The sequence below is a fragment of the Callithrix jacchus genome, chromosome 9, assembly GCF_049354715.1.
Source record: "Callithrix jacchus isolate 240 chromosome 9, calJac240_pri, whole genome shotgun sequence".
NCBI classification, from domain to species: Eukaryota; Metazoa; Chordata; class Mammalia; order Primates; family Cebidae; genus Callithrix; species Callithrix jacchus.
In genome coordinates this window covers 133566218-133588038 of record NC_133510.1, presented here as the reverse complement: position 1 = coordinate 133588038, position 21821 = coordinate 133566218, and the positions used below count along the sequence as shown (strand labels likewise).

General features: G+C 45.1%; 2 protein-coding genes across 59 annotated transcripts in view; one reads left to right on the top strand and one right to left on the bottom strand.

Moving 5' to 3' along the window:
• RIMBP2 (RIMS binding protein 2) overlaps window positions 1-20938 on the top strand; it is a 352269-nt gene extending 331331 nt beyond the window's left edge. For 37 of the 50 annotated variants that reach the window (XM_054239125.2, XM_078337752.1, XM_078337734.1 and 34 more), the window contains 4 exons: window positions 2033-2136; window positions 3580-3651; window positions 17293-17427; window positions 19535-20938. In XM_054239125.2, the coding sequence (XP_054095100.2) occupies window positions 2033-2136; window positions 3580-3651; window positions 17293-17427; window positions 19535-19723 (500 nt within the window). In that variant the 3' untranslated portion in view covers window positions 19724-20938. Of the gene's footprint in view, window positions 1-2032; window positions 2137-3579; window positions 3652-17292; window positions 17428-17943 lie in introns of all 50 variants that reach the window. The other 13 variants (XM_078337755.1, XM_078337737.1, XM_078337743.1 and 10 more) reach the window with 2 other exon arrangements.
• PIWIL1 (piwi like RNA-mediated gene silencing 1) overlaps window positions 662-21821 on the bottom strand; it is a 76906-nt gene continuing 55746 nt past the window's right edge. For 8 of the 9 annotated variants that reach the window (XM_054239133.2, XM_054239134.2, XM_054239137.2 and 5 more), the window contains exon 21: window positions 2945-3163. In XM_054239133.2, coding sequence (XP_054095108.2) covers window positions 2960-3163 — 204 coding nt within the window. In that variant the 3' untranslated portion in view covers window positions 2945-2959. Of the gene's footprint in view, window positions 808-2944; window positions 3164-21821 lie in introns of those variants that run through there. The other variant, XM_054239138.2, reaches the window with a different exon arrangement.

Genomic DNA, 21821 nt, shown 5'->3' with positions numbered 1-21821 from the left:
GGAAAAAGGACTTGCATTCAGAATACACAAAGACCTTTCAAAACTCATCAGTAAGAAAACAACCCAATAAAAGTATGTATAAAATATTTAAGTGACCTTTCACCAAAGACGGTATGTGGGCGGCCAATAAGCACGTGAAAAGATGCTTAACATCATCCCCAGTGAAACACAATTAAAACCACCCTGAGACACCAGTGCCCACCCACCGGGAAGGGCTAGAACGACTGGCCCCACAGGCATTGGCACAACCGTGCAAGGCGGGCCTCTGCACTGCTGGTGGGAGTGGACAGTGGGATCGCCGCTCTGCTAACAGTTTGCTGGTTTCTTACGAAGCTTTATATGCACCTGCAATGCAGTCCAACAACTCCATTCCTATGCACTTGTCCAGAAGAAATGGAAACTTATGTTCAGGCCAAAAAATCCCTCAGTGTGAACGTTCGTTACTAGGGTTTTGATGCACACTCATCACAAACTGGAAACAATGCAGGTGCTTTCAGCTGGTGACTGAGCGATAGAACGAAGGTGCCCCGCACAACGGGGCCTGCTCAGCAATGGAACAGAACCACTGCGGACACAGCCAGTGACATGGGCGAATCTCAGCGGCGTCATCCAGATGAAGGAAGCCTGTCTCAGAAGCTACCTTCCGTATGAGTCGCTTTCAGTGGCATTCTGGAAAGGGCCAAAGTCTGGGGCAGGAAACAGAGCAGCGGTCACCTGGGCTGGAGTGACCACAGACGACTGTGACCAGCTTCTGTCTTGATTGTCCTGGGGTTTCTGGACTGTCAGGGCTTCCCACAACCTAAAGAACTGCGGGTTAGAGAGAGAGGGCCCGAGTGTATGTAAGTTCCACCTCAGTGAGAAGCACATGTGCGTGCTATGCCACCTTTCACAATTCACACTTGTGACATTCCCTGTAACATGAGCAACGCTTAGAGGCACTTTAACCTCGGAAGAAGGTTATAGTGCAAGGAGACACATGTGCAGGTCTACAGAGGACACAGGTGCACAGAGGCGTGTGCGCCTCCTGACTGCAGCAGTGGCTTCTAACCGGAACCCAGGGGAGAGCAACCTCTGGAAGGCTGCAGGTCTACACAGCTGCCCCCATAGCTGCTGAAAAGCCACACCGCTGACTTTAGTTGCCGTTAAGGTATTTGCCTCTGATGGTTTTTATCTGTATGTTTGGAATTCCCCACATCAAATGTAAGCAAAAGGTGGGTGTGTTTTAGAAGAAACACATAAATGCCAACTTTCACCAGGAGGAACGTGCTCCACAGCCCCGCACCTTCAGTCTGGCAGGTGCTCCACAGCCCCGCACCTTCAGTCTGGCAGGTGCTCCACAGCCCCGCACCTTCAGTCTGGCAGGTGCTCCACAGCCCCGCACCTTCAGTCTGGCAGGTGCTCCACAGCCCCGCACCTTCAGTCTGGCAGGTGCTTCACGACTGGGCCGGATCCCTCGGCTCTCCACTGTGGCCTCCTTACACGTCCTGCGAGTTTTCATGTTATCTGTGTGGAGCCTAGGGCAATTCCTCTGTAGCCGTGTGTGCTGGGATGACACCCGGGCCCCTATCCGTGGCAGAGGCAGAGCCAGGCTGTGGGAATGCACCTCTAAGTGGTCTGTGCAGAGGCGGCCTCTCTCCACGGCAGCTGCTAACCCACACTGGAAGGATGCTGGGGAAGCAGCGTGAGGGGTGGAAGCAGCTCGAGGCTTTTTCCTGCCCCAAAGCCATGTAGATTTGCTGTGGGGAGCCCCGTGTTTCATGTGACTCTCACTGGCTTCATGGACAGACTGGGGAAGGAAAACATTCATGTTGCTCTAAGGGGAGGAACCCACCACAGCAAAAATACAAGAATGCGGAGTCCAGGTCAGCTGACCGAGTAGAGCCATCTGCTGAGTGAGTGCCCAGGAGCACGCGGCCTGTCAGCGGTGCCTGGTCTCGGCCACACTGGCCATGTGTGCCATGGAAGGAGGGGAACAACACTGATTTTGAAATAACCTCACGATGGCTTTCCTCTCCCCTTGTGATTTGAACAGAGAGAAGCAGAAGAAGTGGCAGGCATCATTCAGTATCAACTCGGAGAACGGTGGCCCTGTATGACTATGACCCCAGAGAAAGCTCGCCCAACGTGGATGTTGAGGTACCAGCCAAACGCTGCTTCACTAAGGACACGAAGCCATCCCACCCTTCCCTGGGGGTACACCGCACCGGGGCCCCGTGTGCTCACCCTCCCATTCCTCCCCTCGAACCGTCTGAGGGAAGGGCTGCCAACCGGCGGTGATGGCTGATACAGAGGTGGCCATGCGGGAGAGGTCATGGGGTTCCCAGGAACACAGCCAGCCCCTGACAAGCCCAGTCCCTGTGGCCCAGATTTTCCTGTGCCATGACAGAGCAATCTGTCATCCACATCTAATGGTGATGTCATATGAGGGCCATCTTTAGGAGAGATATAAAAGCCCATCACACGTGGTCAGCAAATGAAAGCAAGCACTAAGGCCCCACACATAGAAAAGCAGAGCGGGAAGCAGTGATGTGTGAGGTCCCATCGCGCAGAATAGCTTGGGGTGCCTGGCATCATGAAGGCTGAAACCACTGCCTTCACAGTGAGAGATGGGGTCTCCACTCTCTGGAGCCACCAGCAGAGAGGACAAGAGGTATGTGAGCCCATGTGACATGGTACTTCGCTCTCTCCGACAAGCCCCTGGCTCTCCAACTATATTCCCTCATTTTTACATTTAGAGAGAGAACACTTTTGGTGATTTCTATTTCTATTCCATGTTCTGCTGGGTGACTGTGAACTAAAATGTGCTGGGGGCATTTAGTGGTGTTTGAACTGCCTGCCTTGGGGCTGCAGCCCGTCCCAGAGTAGACACTGAATAAAGAGATGTTTAGGCTGGGTGTGGTGGCTCACGCCGGTAATCCCAGCACTTTGGGAGGCAGGCAGATTGCTTGAGTTCAAGAGTTCAAGACCAGCCTGGGCAACATGGCAAAACCTCATCTCTATAAAAAGATATATAAAAGTTAACCAGGCTTGGTGGCACATACCTGTAGTCCCAGCTGCTCAGGAGGCTCGGGCAGGAGAATCGCTCGAACTGGAGAGGCGGAGGTTGCAGCGAGCTGAGATTGCGCCACAGCACCCCAGCTTGGGCCGCACAGTGAGATTCCATCTCAATAAATAAATAGATGCTTAATTAATAATCAAGCAGGTTTTAACATACTCAGTGAAAGGATATTTATGTCATGGTCCTTACACTCCAGAGAATATTTCCCTAATATTCCAGGTTTTTACCATTAACTATTTGACTAGCTTTAAAAATGTATTACCAGTAGAACATGGTAATAATCTTGAATCTCAGCCTAAATCAAAGTGCTGCAGTGTTCGCCTTTTCGGGGGACATTATCCAGCTTCGTACTCACTTGCTGGAAGACTGAACAGAGCTGTTCATTAGCCTATGCCTTCCTTTGAAAGAGTAGATTCATACCAGAAATTCTCAAATAGGGAGGAAAAGCATGGAGAACTTATTTTTAAAAAACAACTACTTTGTCCAGGAAAATAAAATTAATTTTATGTCCCATCTCACAGGCTGAACTTACGTTTTGCACAGGAGATATTATTACCGTTTTTGGTGAAATCGATGAAGATGGATTTTATTATGTAAGTTTTTGAAATATCAAGAAGCACCATTTGATTTTCATATTTTTTCATTCATCTTGTGTGTCTTGTTTTGCTTGTCTGTTCCTTCTCTGAAAATTGGGCATGAAGGTCGCATGGCTGCGGACAGCTTTGTGGGACTGACTTGTCTTTCTGCTGAGTTACGGACAATCTAGAAAGTCGGTCCTGTGAGCTTCACTGTTTCTTCCTTGCTAATACTAGTATTTTCAATGGATATAAATGGAAACAAATACATTCACATTCTTATTTTCTAAATTGCTGCCACCCAAACATTTACAAAACAATTTAATTTTCAAGATTATTTATCGCATAGGTTGGAAATAAATTTTGGGAAAAGGAAGAAATACAAATAAGTGAAAAAAATACATCAATAAAAGCCCACCGATTGTAGGACTTCTCCCTTCCCTTTTATTTAGAGCCAACTGCTGTTAGCAACACGGGCCTCCCCTTGTGGCCTGATTCAGGCATGGACCTCAGAACCACCCCTTCCTTTTCCATTCCCCTGGAGCACGTCTCTGACACTCCCTGGGGCAAAGAAGGGAGGGAGCGGGGCGGGGTGGGGCAATCCCAGTGTTTCTGCAGCTGGGGTATCTTTGCAAGTAGCTGCCCCTCCCCAACCAGAAGCTCTCAAGGCCACTTAGGACCCAGTGCAGAGCCCGGTGGGGGGGTCCCCATCTTGGAAACGCGTTTCCACCTGCTTCCCCACCGCCTTGCTCAAAATCCGCGAGAAATGATGGCGTCCTGGACGGTAGGTTTCTCTCTGAGTCAAATAGGTGCTACAGCCACAGGCACATGTGGAATTCCCAGGCTCTCTCCTCTGCCTGGTTTCTGATTTTGAAGAGTTCAGTCCTTGGTGAGGAGAGTCATACTTTGTCACATATGTTCAAATACTTCTTTCCAGCTCAACCGTGTGTGTGTGTTTCGGTCTTCATTTTTGTTTATTAGGAAGGATTTTAAGTTTTTATGTGGTCAAATGTTTCTGCCTTGGGGTGGGGGTCATACCTAAAAGGTCCTTCAAGGCAACAGAAATAAGCCCCGCATTCCGTTTCAGTTTTATTTCATTGTCCACATGTAAACCTCAAGTATTTACCATTTTTTCCTAACTGTGAGAACTAATGTCTCAACACATTTATTAAATAATCTGCACTTTACCTACATAAAAAATTCTTTAAATAAAAAAGGTTTCAAAATTAAAGTCCGTAAATATTATAAGTATTAAGTTCCTATTTATACTTGGCATATTTATGGATTTTAACCCTACTCCATGCTATCTTAATTACTGATGTTCGGGAGGGATCATTTTACAGAGTCCCACTCCTACAACAAACCTATAATACTTTGTTTAGAGGTACATTTAGCTTTTGGAAGAAATGGACACAATAGTTGTCTTTCAATTCTGACATAGCAGGTACCTCCTTTAAAATGTTTTTCCATCTGTCAGAAAAGATCCATAGATTTATTCTTACACATCCTTGATATAGAAGTTTATTCTTAGGAATTATATAGGTGCGTGGTGGTTCACACAGAGGGGCCAAAGCCAGCTGATCTCCTGCGGTCAGGAGTTTGAGACCAGCCTGGCTAACGTGGTGAAAGCCCATCTCCACTAAAAATACAAAACTAGCCATGCCTGGTGGCAGGTGCCTGTAATCCCAGCTACTTGGGAGGCTGAGGCAGGAGAATCACTTGAACCTGGGAGGTGGAGGTTGCAGTGAGCCGAGATCACACCACTGCACTCCAGCCTAAGTGATAGAGTGAAACTCCATCTCAAAAAAAAAAAAAAAAAAAGGAATTATGTAGATCTTATTGTGATTGTGAATGTTTCCCCTTCTGTATATTCTACTGGTTATTTAGAAAACATGTTGGAAAGTGTGTGTGTGTGTGTGTACGTGTCCCCCACAAATCATTTTTCAGAAGGCATTTATTTCTATCACGCGATTCTCTTGGGCTCCCCCAAATTGTGATTATTTTGCCTCTTCTTCACCAGTATTTATAATTGTCACCATTTTTGTCTTATTGCATCACTTAGAATAATTCTGAGTAACAGAGATGACAAAATCTGTGACTTGTTATGTATTTTAGTAGGAATACCACTGATGTTTTACACTATTATCTGTAGGTTAGACTATCAATAAAGATAGATGGTATTTTTCATTGGTAAATTACTGGCCATCAGATATTATTTTTAAGGCACCGGATTTGATTTTTAATATTTTATTCAGAAGTTATATCTGTATTCCAGAAATAATAATGATGCCTATTCTTTGAGATATCGCTGTTGTGGGTTTTGGTATCAGGATTATACTAGAATTACCAAATCAACTAAGATTTCAATCTTTTTCTCTGCTTTGGAGCAGCTTAAATGACGTACCAATAACTGTTATTTGAAAGTTAGGATCTGCCCGAAGGTCTTTTAGGTTCAGTATCGTTTTAGACTGCAGTTGCACAAAAGTTTTCATTTGCTTAAATGGTTAACTTTTATTCAGTCAGTTTTTAACAATATGTATCTTTAGAGGAACATGCCTTTCCCTTTGTATTTTCACATGTAGAAACAATTAGCATAGTGCTTTCATGGAACTTAAAAAGATTTTTTCTAACTTACCTGGATGTTTCTATTCCTGAGTTACACGTTATCTTCTTCGTTTCTTGCTTAAATTTTAATATTATAGTGGGAATCAGATCTAAATTAATATAAAATGTATGCTTTTTACCTCTCCTCCAAATAGTTTTAGTAAAATTATTTTGCCGGTCATGTTCACTGAGTGGACTGCCCAGTCCATTTCCTTATTTCTTATTTGATAATCAACAGGGGACACCTAATTGGTACCAAAAATCTTAAATTTCTTAGGACTTTGTTTTCTGATATCTATAACCTTAAATATCTCAAGAGCGCAAACTCAAATACTGCATGGGTCCTGATGCTGTGATGTCACCCTCCTTTCTCTGTTCTGCCATATCCCCTATCATAGGACAAGCATAGGCAGCGACCCTGAGGGACGCCTGCTGTTCCACCTGGCCCTTTCCTCCTCTTGTTATTTCATAGCTTACATCGGCCCCCATTAAGTCACTGAAGACTTCCAGTGCCCCATCATGTTTTAAACCTCATGCTGTTCTTGCATTGCCCAGCATCTCGGTATCTGAAACCTTAAATCATATACCTTCCTATGTCAAGAGCAAGGTATCACGTGGCGTACTAAGGTTATCTCGGAAGATGACCCAGGGAAGTATGCCAACACGAGTGGGCCTCTCACTGACGGTGGCACAGAGAACACCGGGAGGGCATCGATTTTGGTGCTTTCTGCCTTTCAGCCTATTCCAGCTCTGTCTGGACATGAGGTCTCCAGGTAGTTACTGTGTGGCCTCAAACAGAGAAGTGGGAAATGAGGCTTAGGAGAGAAGCAGAGATCAGATTATGGAGGGACTCTTAAGGAGGGGAATGTCAGATGCGATTTTTTTTAGAGAAAGTTATTCTGTAAAGGGTTTTGATGATACACTGTTGAAGCTGGGTGGGAGTGGGTCCAGGAGGCTGGGTAACATGCTGTATGGAACCATCCAGGCAGGGAACATGGCCTGAACTACATCAATACCAGGGGAGGGGAGACAGAGGCAGACTCAAGATGATGTGATCCAGAGCTCAGACTGTCAGAGGAACAGAGAGTGTTGTCCAGGCGGAGCCTCAGATTCTGACCTAGGTGATGGGTTGCTTTGAGAACACAAGAATAAGAGCACTGTTGAATGGAAAACCTGCTTAAGAAACTCCTGAGTTTGAGGGGTGTGAACAGGACATCTGAGCCTCTCCAAATGGAATGAAACAGACCAAAGCAGTACTCATGCCCTGAGTGGCTCCAGTCACACTTGTGACGCAGCAGCACGCGGTGGCAGAGGCATCAGACGTGGGGAAGGGAGTGATGTGGCATCATGTGCACTCTGACGTGGGTTTTATTAGGACTATGTGTGTTCAGCCCAATAGAACAGGAGCAATACCCAGTGCAGGCCATGCCACCCACTTCTACCCAGCCAGAGCAGGGCTGGCCTGGAGGCCTGGCTTTGCAGGACCTCTGCAGTCTGTGTACACATGCCTCTTGTGGTGTGAGCAGGACACCAGTAGAGATTTGTGTATAAAGCTGCATGCGTTCACAGAACACAGTCCCCAAATATAAGCCAACTACTCCATCTGCTGCTCAACCAAAGGAGGAATCTTTTCTTTTTTTTTTTTTTTTTTTAATTTTTTATTGGATTTTAGGTTTTGGGGTACATGAGCAGAGCATGTAAGACAGTTGCGTAGGAACACACATGGCAGTGTGCTTTTCTTTCCTTCTCCCCTTCACCCACATTTGGCATTTCTCCCCAGGCTATCCCTCCCCACCTCCCCCTCCAACCGGCCCTCCCCTTTTCCCCCCAGTAGACCCCAGTGTTTAGTACTCCCCTTTCTGTGTCCATGTGTTCTCATTTTTCATCACCCGCCTATGAGTGAGAATATGCGGTGTTTCATTTTCTGTTCTTGTGTCAGTTTGCTGAGGATGACGTTCTCCAGATTCATCCATGTCCCTACAAACGACACAAACTCATCATTTCTGATTGCTGCATAATATTCCATGGTGTATATGTGCCACATTTTTCCAATCCAGTCTATTATCAATGGGCATTTGGGTTGATTCCAGGTCTTTGCTATTGTAAACAGTGCTGCAATGAACATTCGTGTACATGTGTCCTTATAGTAGAACGATTTATAGTCTTTTGGATATATACCCAGTAATGGGATTGCTGGGTCAAATGGAATTTCTATTTCTAAGGCCTTGAGGAATCGCCACACCGTCTTCCACAGTGGTGGAACTAATTTACACTCCCACCAGCAGTGTAAAAGTGTTCCTTTTTCTCCACATCCTCTCCAGCATCTGTTGTCTCCAGATTTTTTAACGATCGCCATTCTAACTGGCGTGAGATGGTATCTCAATGTGGTTTTGATTTGCATCTCTCTGATGACCAGTGACGATGAGCATTTTTTCATATGATTGTTGGCCTCATATATGTCTTCTTTCGTAAAGTATCTGTTCATATCCTTTGCCCACTTTTGAATGGGCTTGTTTGTTTTTTTCCTGTAAATCTGCTTGAGTTGTTTGTAAATTCTGGATATCAGCCCTTTGTCAGATGGGTAGACTGCGAAAATTTTTTCCCATTCTGTTGGTTGCCGATCCACTCTAGTGACTGTTTCTTTTGCCGTGCAGAAGCTGTGGAGTTTCATTAGGTCCCATTTGTCTATTTTGGCTTTTGTTGCCAATGCTCTTGGTGTTTTGTTCATGAAGTCCTTGCCTACTCCTATGTCCTGAATGGTTTTGCCTAGATTTTCTTCTAGGGTTTTTATGGTGCCAGGTCTTATATTTAAGTCTTTAATCCATCTGGAGTTAATTTTAGTGTAAGGTGTCAGGAAGGGTTCCAGTTTCTGCTTTCTGCACATGGCTAGCCAGTTTTCCCAACACCATTTGTTAAACATGGAATCCTTGCCCCATTGCTTGTTTTTGTCAGGTTTATCAAAGATTGTATAGTTGTATGTATGTTGTGTTGCCTCCGGTGCCTCTGTTTTGTTCCATTGGTCTATATCTCTGTTTTGGTACCAGTACCATGCTGTTTTGATTACTGTAGCCTTGTAGTATAGTTTGAAATCCGGTAGTGTGATGCCCCCTGCTGTGTTCTTTTTGCTTAGAATTGACTTGGCTATGCAGGCTCTCTTTTGGTTCCATATGAAGTTCATGGTGGTTTTTTCCAGTTCTGTGAAGAAAGTCAATGGTAGCTTGATGGGGATAGCGTTGATTCTGTAAATTACTTTGGGCAGTATAGCCATTTTCACAATATTAATTCTTCCTAACCATGAACATGGAATGTTTCTCCATCTGTTTGTGTCCTCTCTGATTTCATTGAGCAGTGGTTTGTAGTTCTCCTTGAAGAGGTCCCTTATGTTCCTTGTGAGTTGTATTCCAAGGTATTTTATTCTTTTTGTAGCAATTGTGAATGGCAGTTCGCTCTTGATTTGGCTTTCTTTAAGTCTGTTATTGGTGTAGACGAATGCTTGTGATTTTTGCACATTGATTTTATATCCTGAGACTTTGCTGAAGTTGTTTATCAGTTTCAGGAGTTTTTGGGCTGAGGCGATGGGGTCTTCTAGGTATACTATCATGTCATCTGCAAATAGAGACCATTTGGCTTCCTCCTTTCCTATTTGAATACCCTTTATTTCTTTTTCTTGCCTGATTGCTCTGGCTAGAACTTCCAGTACTATATTGAATAGGAGTGGTGAAAGAGGGCATCCTTGTCTAGTGCCAGATTTCAAAGGGAATGCTTCCAGTTTTTGCCCATTCAGTATGATATTGGCTGTTGGTTTGTCATAAATAGCTTTTATTACTTTGAGATACGTTCCATCGATACTGAGTTTATTGAGGGTTTTTAGCATAAAGGGCTGTTGAATTTTGTCAAATGCCTTCTCTGCGTCAATTGAGATAATCATGTGGTTTTTGTTTTTGGTTCTGTTTATGTGGTGAATTACGTTTATAGACTTGCATATGTTGAACGAGCCTTGCATCCCCGGGATGAATCCTACTTGATCATGGTGAATAAGTTTTTTGATTTGCTGTTGCATTCGGCTTGCCAATATTTTATTGAAGATTTTTGCATCTATGTTCATCATGGATATTGGCCTGAAGTTTTCTTTTCTTGTTGGGTCTCTGCCGGGTTTTGGTATCAGAATGATGTTGGTCTCGTAAAATGATTTGGGAAGTATTCCCTCTTTTTGGATTGTTTGAAATAGTTTTAGAAGGAATGGTACCAGCTCCTCTTTGTGTGTCTGGTAGAATTCGGCTGTGAACCCGTCTGGACCTGGGCTTTTTTTGTGTGGTAGGCTCTTAATTGCTGCCTCGACTTCTGACCTTGTTATTGGTCTATTCATAGTTTCAGCTTCCTCCTGGTTTAGGCTTGGGAGGACACAGGAGTCCAGGAATTTATCCATTTCTTCCAGGTTTACTAGTTTATGTGCATAGAGTTGTTTGTAATATTCTCTGATGATGGTTTGAATTTCTGTGGAATCTGTGGTGATTTCCCCTTTATCATTTTTTATTGCATCTATTTGGTTGTTCTCTCTTTTATTTTTAATCAATCTGGCTAGTGGTCTGTCTATTTTGTTGATCTTTTCAAAAAACCAGCTCTTGGATTTATTGATTTTTTGAAGGGTTTTTCGTGCCTCAATCTCCTTCAGTTCAGCTCTGATCTGTTATTTCTTGTCTTCTGCTGGGTTTTGAGTTTTTTTGATCTTTCTCCTCTAGCTCTTTCAATTTTGACAATAGGGTGTCAATTTTGGATCTCTCCATTCTCCTCATATGGGCACTTATTGCTATATACTTTCCTCTAGAGACTGCTTTAAATGTGTCCCAGAGGTTCTGGCATGGTGTGTCTTCGTTCTCATTGGTTTCGAACAACTTCTTTATTTCTGACTTCATTTCATTGTTTACCCAGTCAACATTCAAGAGCCAGTTGTTCAGTTTCCATGAAGCTGTGCGGTTCTGGGTTGGTTTCTGTATTCTGAGTTCTAACTTGATTGCACTATGGTCTGAGAGGCTGTTTGTTATGATTTCAGTTGTTTTGCATTTGTTGAGCAGTGCTTTACTTCCAATTATGTGGTCAATTTTTGAGTAGGTGTGATGTGGTGCTGAGAAGAATGTATATTCTGTGGATTTGGGGTGGAGAGTTCTGTAAATGTCTATCAGGTTTGCTTGCTCCAGGTCTGAGTTCAAGCCCTGGATATCCTTGTTGATTTTCTGTCTGGTTGATCTGTCTAATATTGACAGTGGAGTGTTAAAGTCTCCCACTATTATTGTGTGGGAGTCTAAGTCTCTTTGTAAGTCATTAAGAACTTGCCTTATGTATCTGGGTGCTCCTGCATTGGGTCCATATGTTTCGGATCGTTAGCTCTTCTTGTTTTATCGATCCTTTTACCATTATGTAATGGCCTTCTTTGTCTCTTTTGATCTTTGTTGCTTTAAAGTCTATTTTATCAGAGATGAGAATTGCAACTCCTGCTTTTTTTTGCTCTCCATTTGCTTGGTAAATCTTCCTCCATCCCTTTATTTTGAGCCTTTGTGTATCCTTGCATGTGAGATGGGTTTCCTGGATACAGCACACTGATGGGTTTTGGATTTTTATCCAATTTGCCAGTCTGTGTCTTTTGATTGGTGCATTTAGTCCATTTACATTTAGGGTTAATATTGTTATGTGTGAATTTGATACTGCCATTTTGATGCTAAGTGGCTGTTTTGCCTGGTAGTTGTTGTAGATTCTTCATTATGTTGATGCTCTTTAGCTTTTAGTGTGATTTTGGAATGGCTGGTACTGGTTGTTCCTTTCTATGTGTAGTGCCTCTTTTAGGAGCTCTTGTAAAGCAGGCCTGGTGGTGACAAAATCTCTGAGTACTTGCTTGTTCGCAAAGGATTTTATTTTTCCTTCACTTCTGAAGCTCAGTTTGGCTGGATAAGAAATTCTGGGTTGAAAGTTCTTTTCTTTAAGAATGTTGAATATTGGCCCCCACTCTCTTCTGGCTTGTAGTGTTTCTGCCGAGAGATCTGCTGTGAGTCTGATGGGCTTCCCTTTGTGGGTGACCCGACCTTTCTCTCTGGCTGCCCTTAGTATTTTCTCCTTTATTTCAACCTTGTTGAATCTGACGATTATGTGCCTTGGGGTTGCTCTTCTTGCAGAATATCTTTGTGGTGTTCTCTGTATTTCCTGCATTTGAGTGTTGGCCTGTCTTGCTAGGTGGGGGAAGTTTTCCTGGATGATGTCCTGAAGAGTATTTTCCAGCTTGGATTCATTCTCTTCGTCCCCTTCTGGTACACCTATCAAAAGTAGGTTAGGTCTTTTCACATAGTCCCACATTTCTTGGAGACTTTGTTCATTCCTTTTTGCGCGTTTTTCTTTAATCTTGGTTTCTCGTTTAATTTTATTGAGTTGGTCTTCAACTTCAGATATTCTTTCTTCTGCTTGGTCAATTCGGCTATTGAAACTTGTGCATGCTTCGCGAAGTTCTCGTATTGTGTTTTTCAGCTCCTTTAATTCATTCATATTCCTCTCTAAGTTATCCATTCTTGTTATCATTTCCTCATATCTTTTTTTAAGTTCCTTAGTTTCTTTGCATTGATTTAATACATGTTCTTTTAGCTCACAAAAGTTTCTCATTATCCACCTTCTGAAGTCTAATTCCGTCATTTCGTCACAGTCATTCTCCGTTCAGCTTTGCTCCCTTGCTGGTGAGGAGTTTTGGTCCTTTCTAGGAGGCGAGGTGTTCTGGTTTCGGGTGTTTTCCTCCTTTTTTCGCTGGTTTCTTCCCATCTTTGTGGGTTTATCCGCTTGTCGTCTGCGTAGTTGCTGACTTTTCGATTGGGTCTCTGAGTGGACACCAAGATTGTTGATGATGAAGTATTTCTGTTACTTGGTTTTCCTTCTACCAGCCTATCCCCTTCGCTGTATGACTGCTGAGGTCCACTCCAGGCCCTGCTTGTCTGGGGTGCACCTCTAGCAGCTGTGGCACAGTGAGGGATGCTACCCGTTTCTTTTTCTGCTATCTTTGTCCCAGGATGATGCCTGCCAAATGTCAGTCTTTTGGATATAGAGGGGTCAGGGAGCTGCTTGTGGAGACAGTCTGTAGTTTTTTGGAGCTCAATTGCTGAGCTGTGAGCTCTGTTGTTTATTCAGGGCTGTTAGGCTGCTATGTTTGATTCTGCTGCAACAGAGCTCATTAAAAAAACCCTTTTTTTCTCAAATACTCTGTGTTGGGGGGTTCGGGCTTTATTTTTCGATGTCCGTTGAGGTGTCCTGCCCAGCTAGAAGGCAGACTAGCCACCGTTTGGCTGCTGAGGCTCCGCCCTGCTGTTGTGTGATTCGCCCTGTTCCTGCAGGCTCTGCTGTGGTCTCCGCCACGCCCTGCGGCGGAGTCTCTTCGTTATAGCGTGTTGCCTCGACAACGGCAGGCTGCGTCAGCAGTGGGCATGTATCTCAGTAGGGACGGGTTGCCTCGGCAACGGAAGGCTGCGTCAGCAGTGGGCGTGTATCTCAGTAGGGACAGGTTGCCTCGGCAACGGCTGGCTGCGTCAGCAATAGGCGTGTATCTCAGTTGGGGCGGGTTGCCTCGGTAGTGGTGGACGCCCCTCCCCCACAGAGCGTCTCGGACCGTCTGCTCGGGATAGTTTGAAATCACGGTTTTGTTTGTCCCACTGGGTACCCCAAACGATCTGTCCCTGCAATCCCCTGGGCTGGCCTACTGTCCAAGTCTCGTTCAGTCTCAAGTCCAGCCCTCTCAAGTCTCAGGTTGCCGGTTCAACAGGGCACCCGGACAAGCGTGCCCTGTGGGGATTGCTGGGTAGGGCCGGCCGCCGCCGCCCCGGCTGCCGGCTTTGCCAGGCAGACCTACTGCCTGGCGTCCCATGTCTTTTTTATACTTGGGAGTTTCCCCATTCTGTGGGCAACAAAGATCAGTCTGGAAATGCAGCTCCGACTCACCTCTTTGTGGATTCAATGACAGCTCCAATCCTGGGTTGTTCTCACAGCGCCATCTTGAGTCCTCCCCCAGGAGGAATCTTTTCTAAGGCTGGAGGAGAGATCTGGCTGTTGGACCTAACGAGGGGACTTGACTGGTTATAACTTCTGAGTGTCTGTGTTTAGATGTTGTTTAAAACCCTTGTTAGGAAGAAATAGCCAGGGGCACCTGCACAGTAAAAGGATAGGTGGCCTAGAAACAGGCTGTAATATCAACAGAGAAACATAAGCTCACAACGGAGCTGGAGTGGGAAGGCCCAGGGCAGTTGCACGTAAGTAAGAGAAGAGCTTGGATATTCAAGGTCCAAGCAGAAGAGTGGGGCAGGGCAGGACAGTGAGTGTGTCCCTGGCAGGGCTGCTGGACAGGAGGATGCAGGATGTATGTGGGGTAGCCTCTTTCAATTAATTTTTGTTTGTGATAAAATCTACATAAAATTTACCTAAAATTGGTTAGGTGCAGTGGCTCAGCCTGTAATCCCAGCACTTTGGAGGGCCGAGGTGGGCAGATCACCTGAGGTCAAGAGTTTGAGACCAGCTTGGCCAACACGGTGAAACCCCATCTACTAAAAATACAAAAATTAGCCAGGCATGGTGGTGCATGCCTGCCATCCCAGCTACTTGGGAGGCTGAGGTGGGAGAATTGCTTGAACCTGGGAGGTGGAGGTTGCTCTGAGCAGAGATCATGACACTGCACTCCAGCCTGGGTGACAGAGCGATACTCTCAGTTTTTCAAAAAAAGATCTAAAATCATTTTTAAGTGTATACTTCAGTAGTGTTGAGCAAGTTTCCATTGTTGTGCAACCAGTCACCGCCATCCATCTCTAGAACGGTTTCCATCTTCCCAAACCGCCACACTGATCTCAGCAGCAGTGGCACCACCTCACATTTCCATCTTCCCAAACCGCCACACTGATCTCAGCAGCAGTGGCACCACCTCACATTTCCATCTTCCCAAACCGCCACACTGATCTCAGCAGCAGTGGCACCACCTCACATTTCCGTCTTCCCAAACCACCATACTGATCTCATTAGCAGTGGCACCACCTCACATTTCCATCTTCCCAAACCGCCATACTGATCTCAGCAGCAGTGGCACCGCCCCACATTTCCACACTGATCTCAGCAGCAGTGGCACCGCCCCACATTCCCACCAGCAGTGCACGCATTCCAGTTTCTTTGTAGCTTCACCGTTTTTATTCCATTGTTTTCACAGTGGCCATCTTAATGGTGTGAGGTGGTACAACATGGTTTTCAACTGCATTTCCCTAGTGATTTGTGGGCACTGGTCATCTGAATCTCATTTTTGGAGAAACGTCTTTACTTGGGCTTTTTGAAGTTTATATATTCTGGATATTAACCCCTTAGCAGATACATGATTTGCAGACGTTTTCTCCCATTCCCTAGGTGCTCATCACTCTGCTGTGTCCTTTGCTGCAGGGGTGTTTTGATGTAGTAGACTCCTTTTGTCATTATATCCCATGTTGCACAGAGCCAGCCAATTTTGAACTTGGTTTAGGCACTTAAGAGGCAGAAGAGAGTTTGGGGAAGTGATGTGGTGAACTTGTCAGCCACTCGGTGCAGACGACCAGCAGGGAGTTGGGACTTACGGATCTCGACTTTCGACAAGGCATAGATATGTAAATGAGCAGAGAGATCTGGAAGGATACATACCAACCTGAAGCAGTAATGTCTGAGGAGATATCAATAGACAGGGTGGTGGTCATTGGTCTGGGCTGGTGCGCTGCGCAGTGGTCACTGGCTTGGGCTGGCGCGCAGGGCTGTGGTCATTGGTCTGGGCTGGGGCTGGTGCACTGAGCAGTGGTCACTGGCCTGGGCTGGCACGCTGGGCGGTGGTCATTGGTCTGGGCTGGGGCTGGTGCACTGAGCAGTGGTCACTGGCCTGGGCTGGCACGCTGGGCGGTGGTCATTGGTCTGGGCTGGGGCTGGTGCACTGAGCAGTGGTCACTGGCCTGGGCTGGCACGCTGGGCGGTGGTCATTGGTCTGGGCTGGGGCTGGTGCACTGAGCAGTGGTCACTGGCCTGGGCTGGCATGCTGGTGCACTGAGCAGTGGTCACTGGCCTGGGCTGGCACGCTGGGCGGTGGTCATTGGTCTGGGCTGGGGCTGGTGCACTGAGCAGTGGTCACTGGCCTCGGCTGGCATGCTGGTCACTGGTCTGGGCTGGTGCACTGGGCGGTGGTCACTGGCCTGGGCTGGCGCGCAGGGCTGTGGTCATTGGTCTGGGCTGGGGCTGGTGCACTGAGCAGTGGTCACTGGCCTGGGCTGGCACGCTGGGCGGTGGTCATTGGTCTGGGCTGGGGCTGGTGCACTGAGCAGTGGTCACTGGCCTGGGCTGGCACGCTGGGCGGTGGTCATTGGTCTGGGCTGGGGCTGGTGCACTGAGCAGTGGTCACTGGCCTGGGCTGGCACGCTGGGCGGTGGTCATTGGTCTGGGCTGGGGCTGGTGCACTGAGCAGTGGTCACTGGCCTGGGCTGGCACGCTGGGCGGTGGTCATTGGTCTGGGCTGGGGCTGGTGCACTGAGCAGTGGTCACTGGCCTCGGCTGGCATGCTGGTCACTGGTCTGGGCTGGTGCACTGGGCGGTGGTCACTGGCCTGGGCTGGCACGCTGGGCAGTGGTCATTGATCTGGGCTGGGGCTGGTGCACTGAGCAGTGGTCACTGGCCTGGGCTAGGGTGCTAAGCGATGGTGTTCTTAGCAGCTCCTTAGTGCCTCAGATCAGCCAAGCCTGAGAACCACTAACTGAGGTGTACCAAGGAAGTGTTTCCTTCAGTAGCTTGACCCTAAGAATCACAGGGGCTCCTCGTCCAAAAGGCAGATTCCTCACCTCCCCCCTGGACAGGCGAAGGGGCCCAGCACTCTGCATCTTGCTGAGGAAAATCTGGAAACCTCCATTTAGAGTCCTTTCGAGTCCTGCCACTCTTGAACCAGAATGAACTCAACATGTACCTGTACTCTGAGCTGTAGTCCTTTGGCTAAAGCAAGCTGTGTGTTTCTAGAAAAATAAACAGTTCTTCTGCCCCACCCCTGTGTTTTAGGGGGAGCTGAATGGGCAGAAGGGCCTTGTGCCCTCAAACTTCTTGGAAGAAGTGCCTGACGATGTAGAAGTCTATCTTTCTGACGCTCCATCCCACTACTCTCAAGACACACCCATGCGCTCAAAGGCAAAAAGGGTAAGCAAACCTACTCAGCCTTCTTAATCTCTGTCCTGCTCTGCCATACGTGGTCTTAATACAGTCTTTGCACTGATATTTTTACATGTTGGGCCGAAAAGCCTATACCCTGATTTTTTTTTCTCTCTGCCCTTCCATGGGGGTTGTGCCTAAAAATCCTTAAGTCTAAATCTTGCTCATTTTACCAAAAAAAAAAAAGACCCTTTCAATTCTAATCAATCTGCCTTTGCTCACAAAGAAATGTCCCATCCTACATTATAGAAACACATTTCAGTTTGATCAAGAGTGAAAAGGGGCTGGCTCCTCTTCAGATTTGGTGGGCATTGAAGGTCATTTGCCCTCCGCTAGGATTTCAGTCCTCTTCATAGGATCCAAGGGCTTCTCAAGCTATTTAACTATTAGATTACATTCATGTCTAGTATCTCATTTTTATTTTATTTCATCACTGCAAGTTTTTATATATTATATTTTTATATATATATATTTTTATTTCTTTGCTCATCTGCTTGGAAACAGAAGAAGAGTGTTCATTTCACACCCTAATCAGGCAATGTAGCCTTCACGTAAGTGAGCAACTGAAGATACCGATAAAGATACCAGCTTAAGCTACCTTAAACGGGCCAATGTGGTAGACTTAAGGCTTCCTTGTGGGGTTAAAACAATGAGATAAAAAGAAATATGTCTCAAAAACTTATTGGACCTAAATAATTAGAATATTACTTGGTCTCAGTTGTAAAGCAACTGAATTTATAGTGAAGCAAAACATCTTTAATAAGCATTTCCTACTATTTGCATTAAGAATATTTGAAAGGCCAACATTGGGAACATATTTCTTAACCAGCTAACTGTGTGTTTACATAGAGAGCTGCATATTGCATTGTTAGCCACTTTTGGAAAAAGCACAACCTAACAAACATGTTTACTATAGGAAGTTCTCCTTTAAAAACCTTAACCCGAGGTCAAGCAGATAAGTAGCGAGCCCGGGTGACCGAGTGTTGGCTCTGAACCTCCAAATGCTGGCTCAAACTGCCAGAGCATGTTTTCCTTAAGTAACCATGCCTCTACCTTACGAGAGAGCTCTGCTCCTCCTCAAAGCATAGCCATTCTGAGACGCTGGTGAAGGACGGGTTTGCTGCTGGTGTACCAATGCAATACTAAGTTTATGAAGCATGCGGCTCACGTGATGCATTAGATGGAACAGATGGTATCTTCAGGTGTACTTTGGGATGCTTTTCTAGGTGTTTTCCATTAGAATTCGACCTTGATTTTAAATCCAAGCAAGCTTGAAGCCCCTTGGCTTATAGCATTTGCCTGCTGAATACTGAACACTCACACGGCAAGAGCTGCTCTGGAGAGGTGGGGCCAGAGGAATGACGGTGCTCTGTCAACTCAGGCACATACTTAGCTGTAAAGGGAAGTGAGGCAAAGTCGTCCTGCAGTGTCTACCCCTCTGAAGCACGATTAAGCACTTAACGTATACTGAAATACTACCATGCTATCTACTGAGGAAAGCTCATGTTCAATTATTTGGAAATAACGAAAGCATCCACTAAGGGCCTTTAAGCTTTCTTTGATTGTAATTAAGGTTCATTTTAGTTTTTTTCTTTTTTTTTCTTTCAACCAGTGTGCCATCTCCAATATTTCTATAGTATACTAACCAACCCAGGAATGCACTTTAACAATATCAGGATTTTATATAACCAAATAGTTTCAGATACAACAAAATTCCCCTTAAGAACTCTTGCTTTTAAGACTACTGATGGGTACTCGGCCAACTTTACTATCAACCTAATTCGAAATCATGTTTCCCCTGCCCTCAGTCTTCATTTATGAAGTGAATTCTTACCTGCCTTAGCTTTGCCAAAGCAGCGGCCACCCCGCAATCCCTTGACACAGAGACACAGACCCCTCACTTTCATGTCTGGGTCCTCTCTCTGGCATGCTGTGGGGGAGGACCTTTGCTTCTCGTGGCACAGTTTGACAACCAAAAGAACAAATGAACCCCCTTGACCTTGCCTGGTGGGAAATGGGGACAGTGCGATGTTACCAAGTGAATTCTGTTGTTGGCGCTCACACACTCAATAAACTGTAACACTGTACCTACTAGGTTCCTCCTGAGGGTTCAGGTACAGCAAGGAGAGCTCCATCCCCCACAGTCCATCTCCATTCGGGGTCACCTACGTCATCTATGGGTTCTGGTAGTCCTGGGAGAGGCAGGGAAATGTCCTCGAAAAAGAAAAAGGGGCTGCTTTCCAAAGGCAAGAAACTGCTGAAAAAGCTGGGTGCAGTGAAATGATTCATGTGCTTCCGGACAACTTCCAAATCTATGTAATTTTCTTTAATTCCAAACTAGGGCTTTCATGACTCAAGTACTTCCTAAAAAAACCCAATCTTCTCCCCTGACACCAGTAGAGAAATGCACTTTTGCACTACCATCCACTTTATACCAACCGCGAGAACAAAAGAGGAGCGGTTGCCCTCTGTCACCGCTGGCAGTCTGCTTTCATTGTCCAAGCTCTGATTTGGGAAGTGGGAGGGGATGTCTTATTAACAAACAGGGGGGCGCATAGCTATCACCTGTAGCTCCCTCCCTGCCTGTAATTCCAGTCTTTGTGCATTTGTCATCCGCCCTTCAAGGAATGATTTTCAACCTTTCTCCCTTCTCAAAATGCTTGCCTCATAATGCATAACTTTCACTTTGACTCTGGTCTTGAAATTCCTAGTTTAATTCGCCTTGGTGTTCTGCCTTATAAATGCACAATGATTTGTACTGTCTAATAAAAATACAGTGTATACTTTGTACGTGTCGTGCATTCAGTGGTCTTCATCCTCACTGACACAGTGGTTCGAAATCAAGTTGTACAGGCTGTGCATTTTAAGATACTAGTTTCAGTCTTTCAAAGTGAGCCAGGCCACACACAGAAAATGTTGACTCAATCATTCAAAGGAGAGAAGGAGACAAAGTCACTTTGGTAGCAGCAGTACTCCAACCTTCCAGAAGGCCGATAATCTCCATTGCTTTCAATGTGCTATTTTGTGGCATATGATTTTCTGTTACTTTTGTTGTCAGAATGCCATGCCCAAATAGACACCAATGAATGGCACACACGTAATTCACATAATGCATAAGCCACACCAGAAACATACTAAATTTAAATCTGCTCCAAATGATTCTATACCCATCTTCATCATTGGCATTGGAACAAAAGACTTACAAAGTTGCTGGCAGATGTATTTGATGGTTACTATTTTGTAATTTTGTCCACTTGTAAATTGTTTTTATACATACTTTCCAGACTGCCTTTCTTTTGTAATTTATGGACGGTTTATAAATGAATGACAAAGCTTTCCCCACTGTGTCTTCAAAAAATATATTATAAATTGTAATATAATAGTATGTGGTAGCTTTATTAAAAGGAAATCAATGTGTGGTTAAGCTCTGTGTGGGTGTGTGCATGTGTACAGTTAGTGTAAAATATTTTCTAAAAATAAAATTTGTTATTTTATACAACACTGTTTATTCTCTTTGTTTTAAACATTTTTCTCATAGCAGGATAACAATTCCTTTCTCTTATGTTTACAAAAAGCACCATAACGTTACTGCTTCTGGGACAATTTTGGTCTATGTTTTGGGAGTCATTGACAAAATGTTGTGACTCTAACAGTCCGGTCAGTGACAAACCTGAGTCAGTATAAACACTTCCACGATGAATTCAAACAAAAGTTGATTCCCTCTGGCAGCTTTAGAATTAAAGTGAAATTAATGAACAGCTGCCACAGCATAATATACTAAATACAACTTTATAATATACCAAATTTAACTTCCCAAGTATACAAAATTTTCCTAAAGCCTTAATTATTTTAGAATTCTCCAAATAACCAGATGTTTTTTTCCAAAAAGAGGTAAAACCAACACACTTATGGCAAGATGAAAATATAGTTCAATGACCTAATTTCATGAAACTATCATTTATCTCATAATTGCTACCATAATATGTTTTCACCTGTATTTATAGGAAAAGTTGAAGAATTTATAACAAAAAGCATCCAGAACCAATGTTTCTCTTACTATCTTTTGAAAATATTTACCAATTCCCCACAGTATGAAAATGGAGGCAAGCCTGAAGTAATAATGAGCTGGTCTTAGCTCTCTCCACCCCCTTATTCTGTAGGTACAACTTTCCTAAAACCAAAGCACCCACCCCAAGGACAAGAAAGTGCTGAAGGAAGTCACATGCAATCAGTCATTCTAGCCCAAGCTCCCTCCCAGACGAACTCAGCTGAGAGTCACTTCTGTCATTTCTCTTTTCTAGTGGTGATGAGAGAAACCATGTTTTCCTTCATGTCCTAAAACTGTACCAAACAAGTTAGGAAGCGCTCCATTAGCGGTGTGA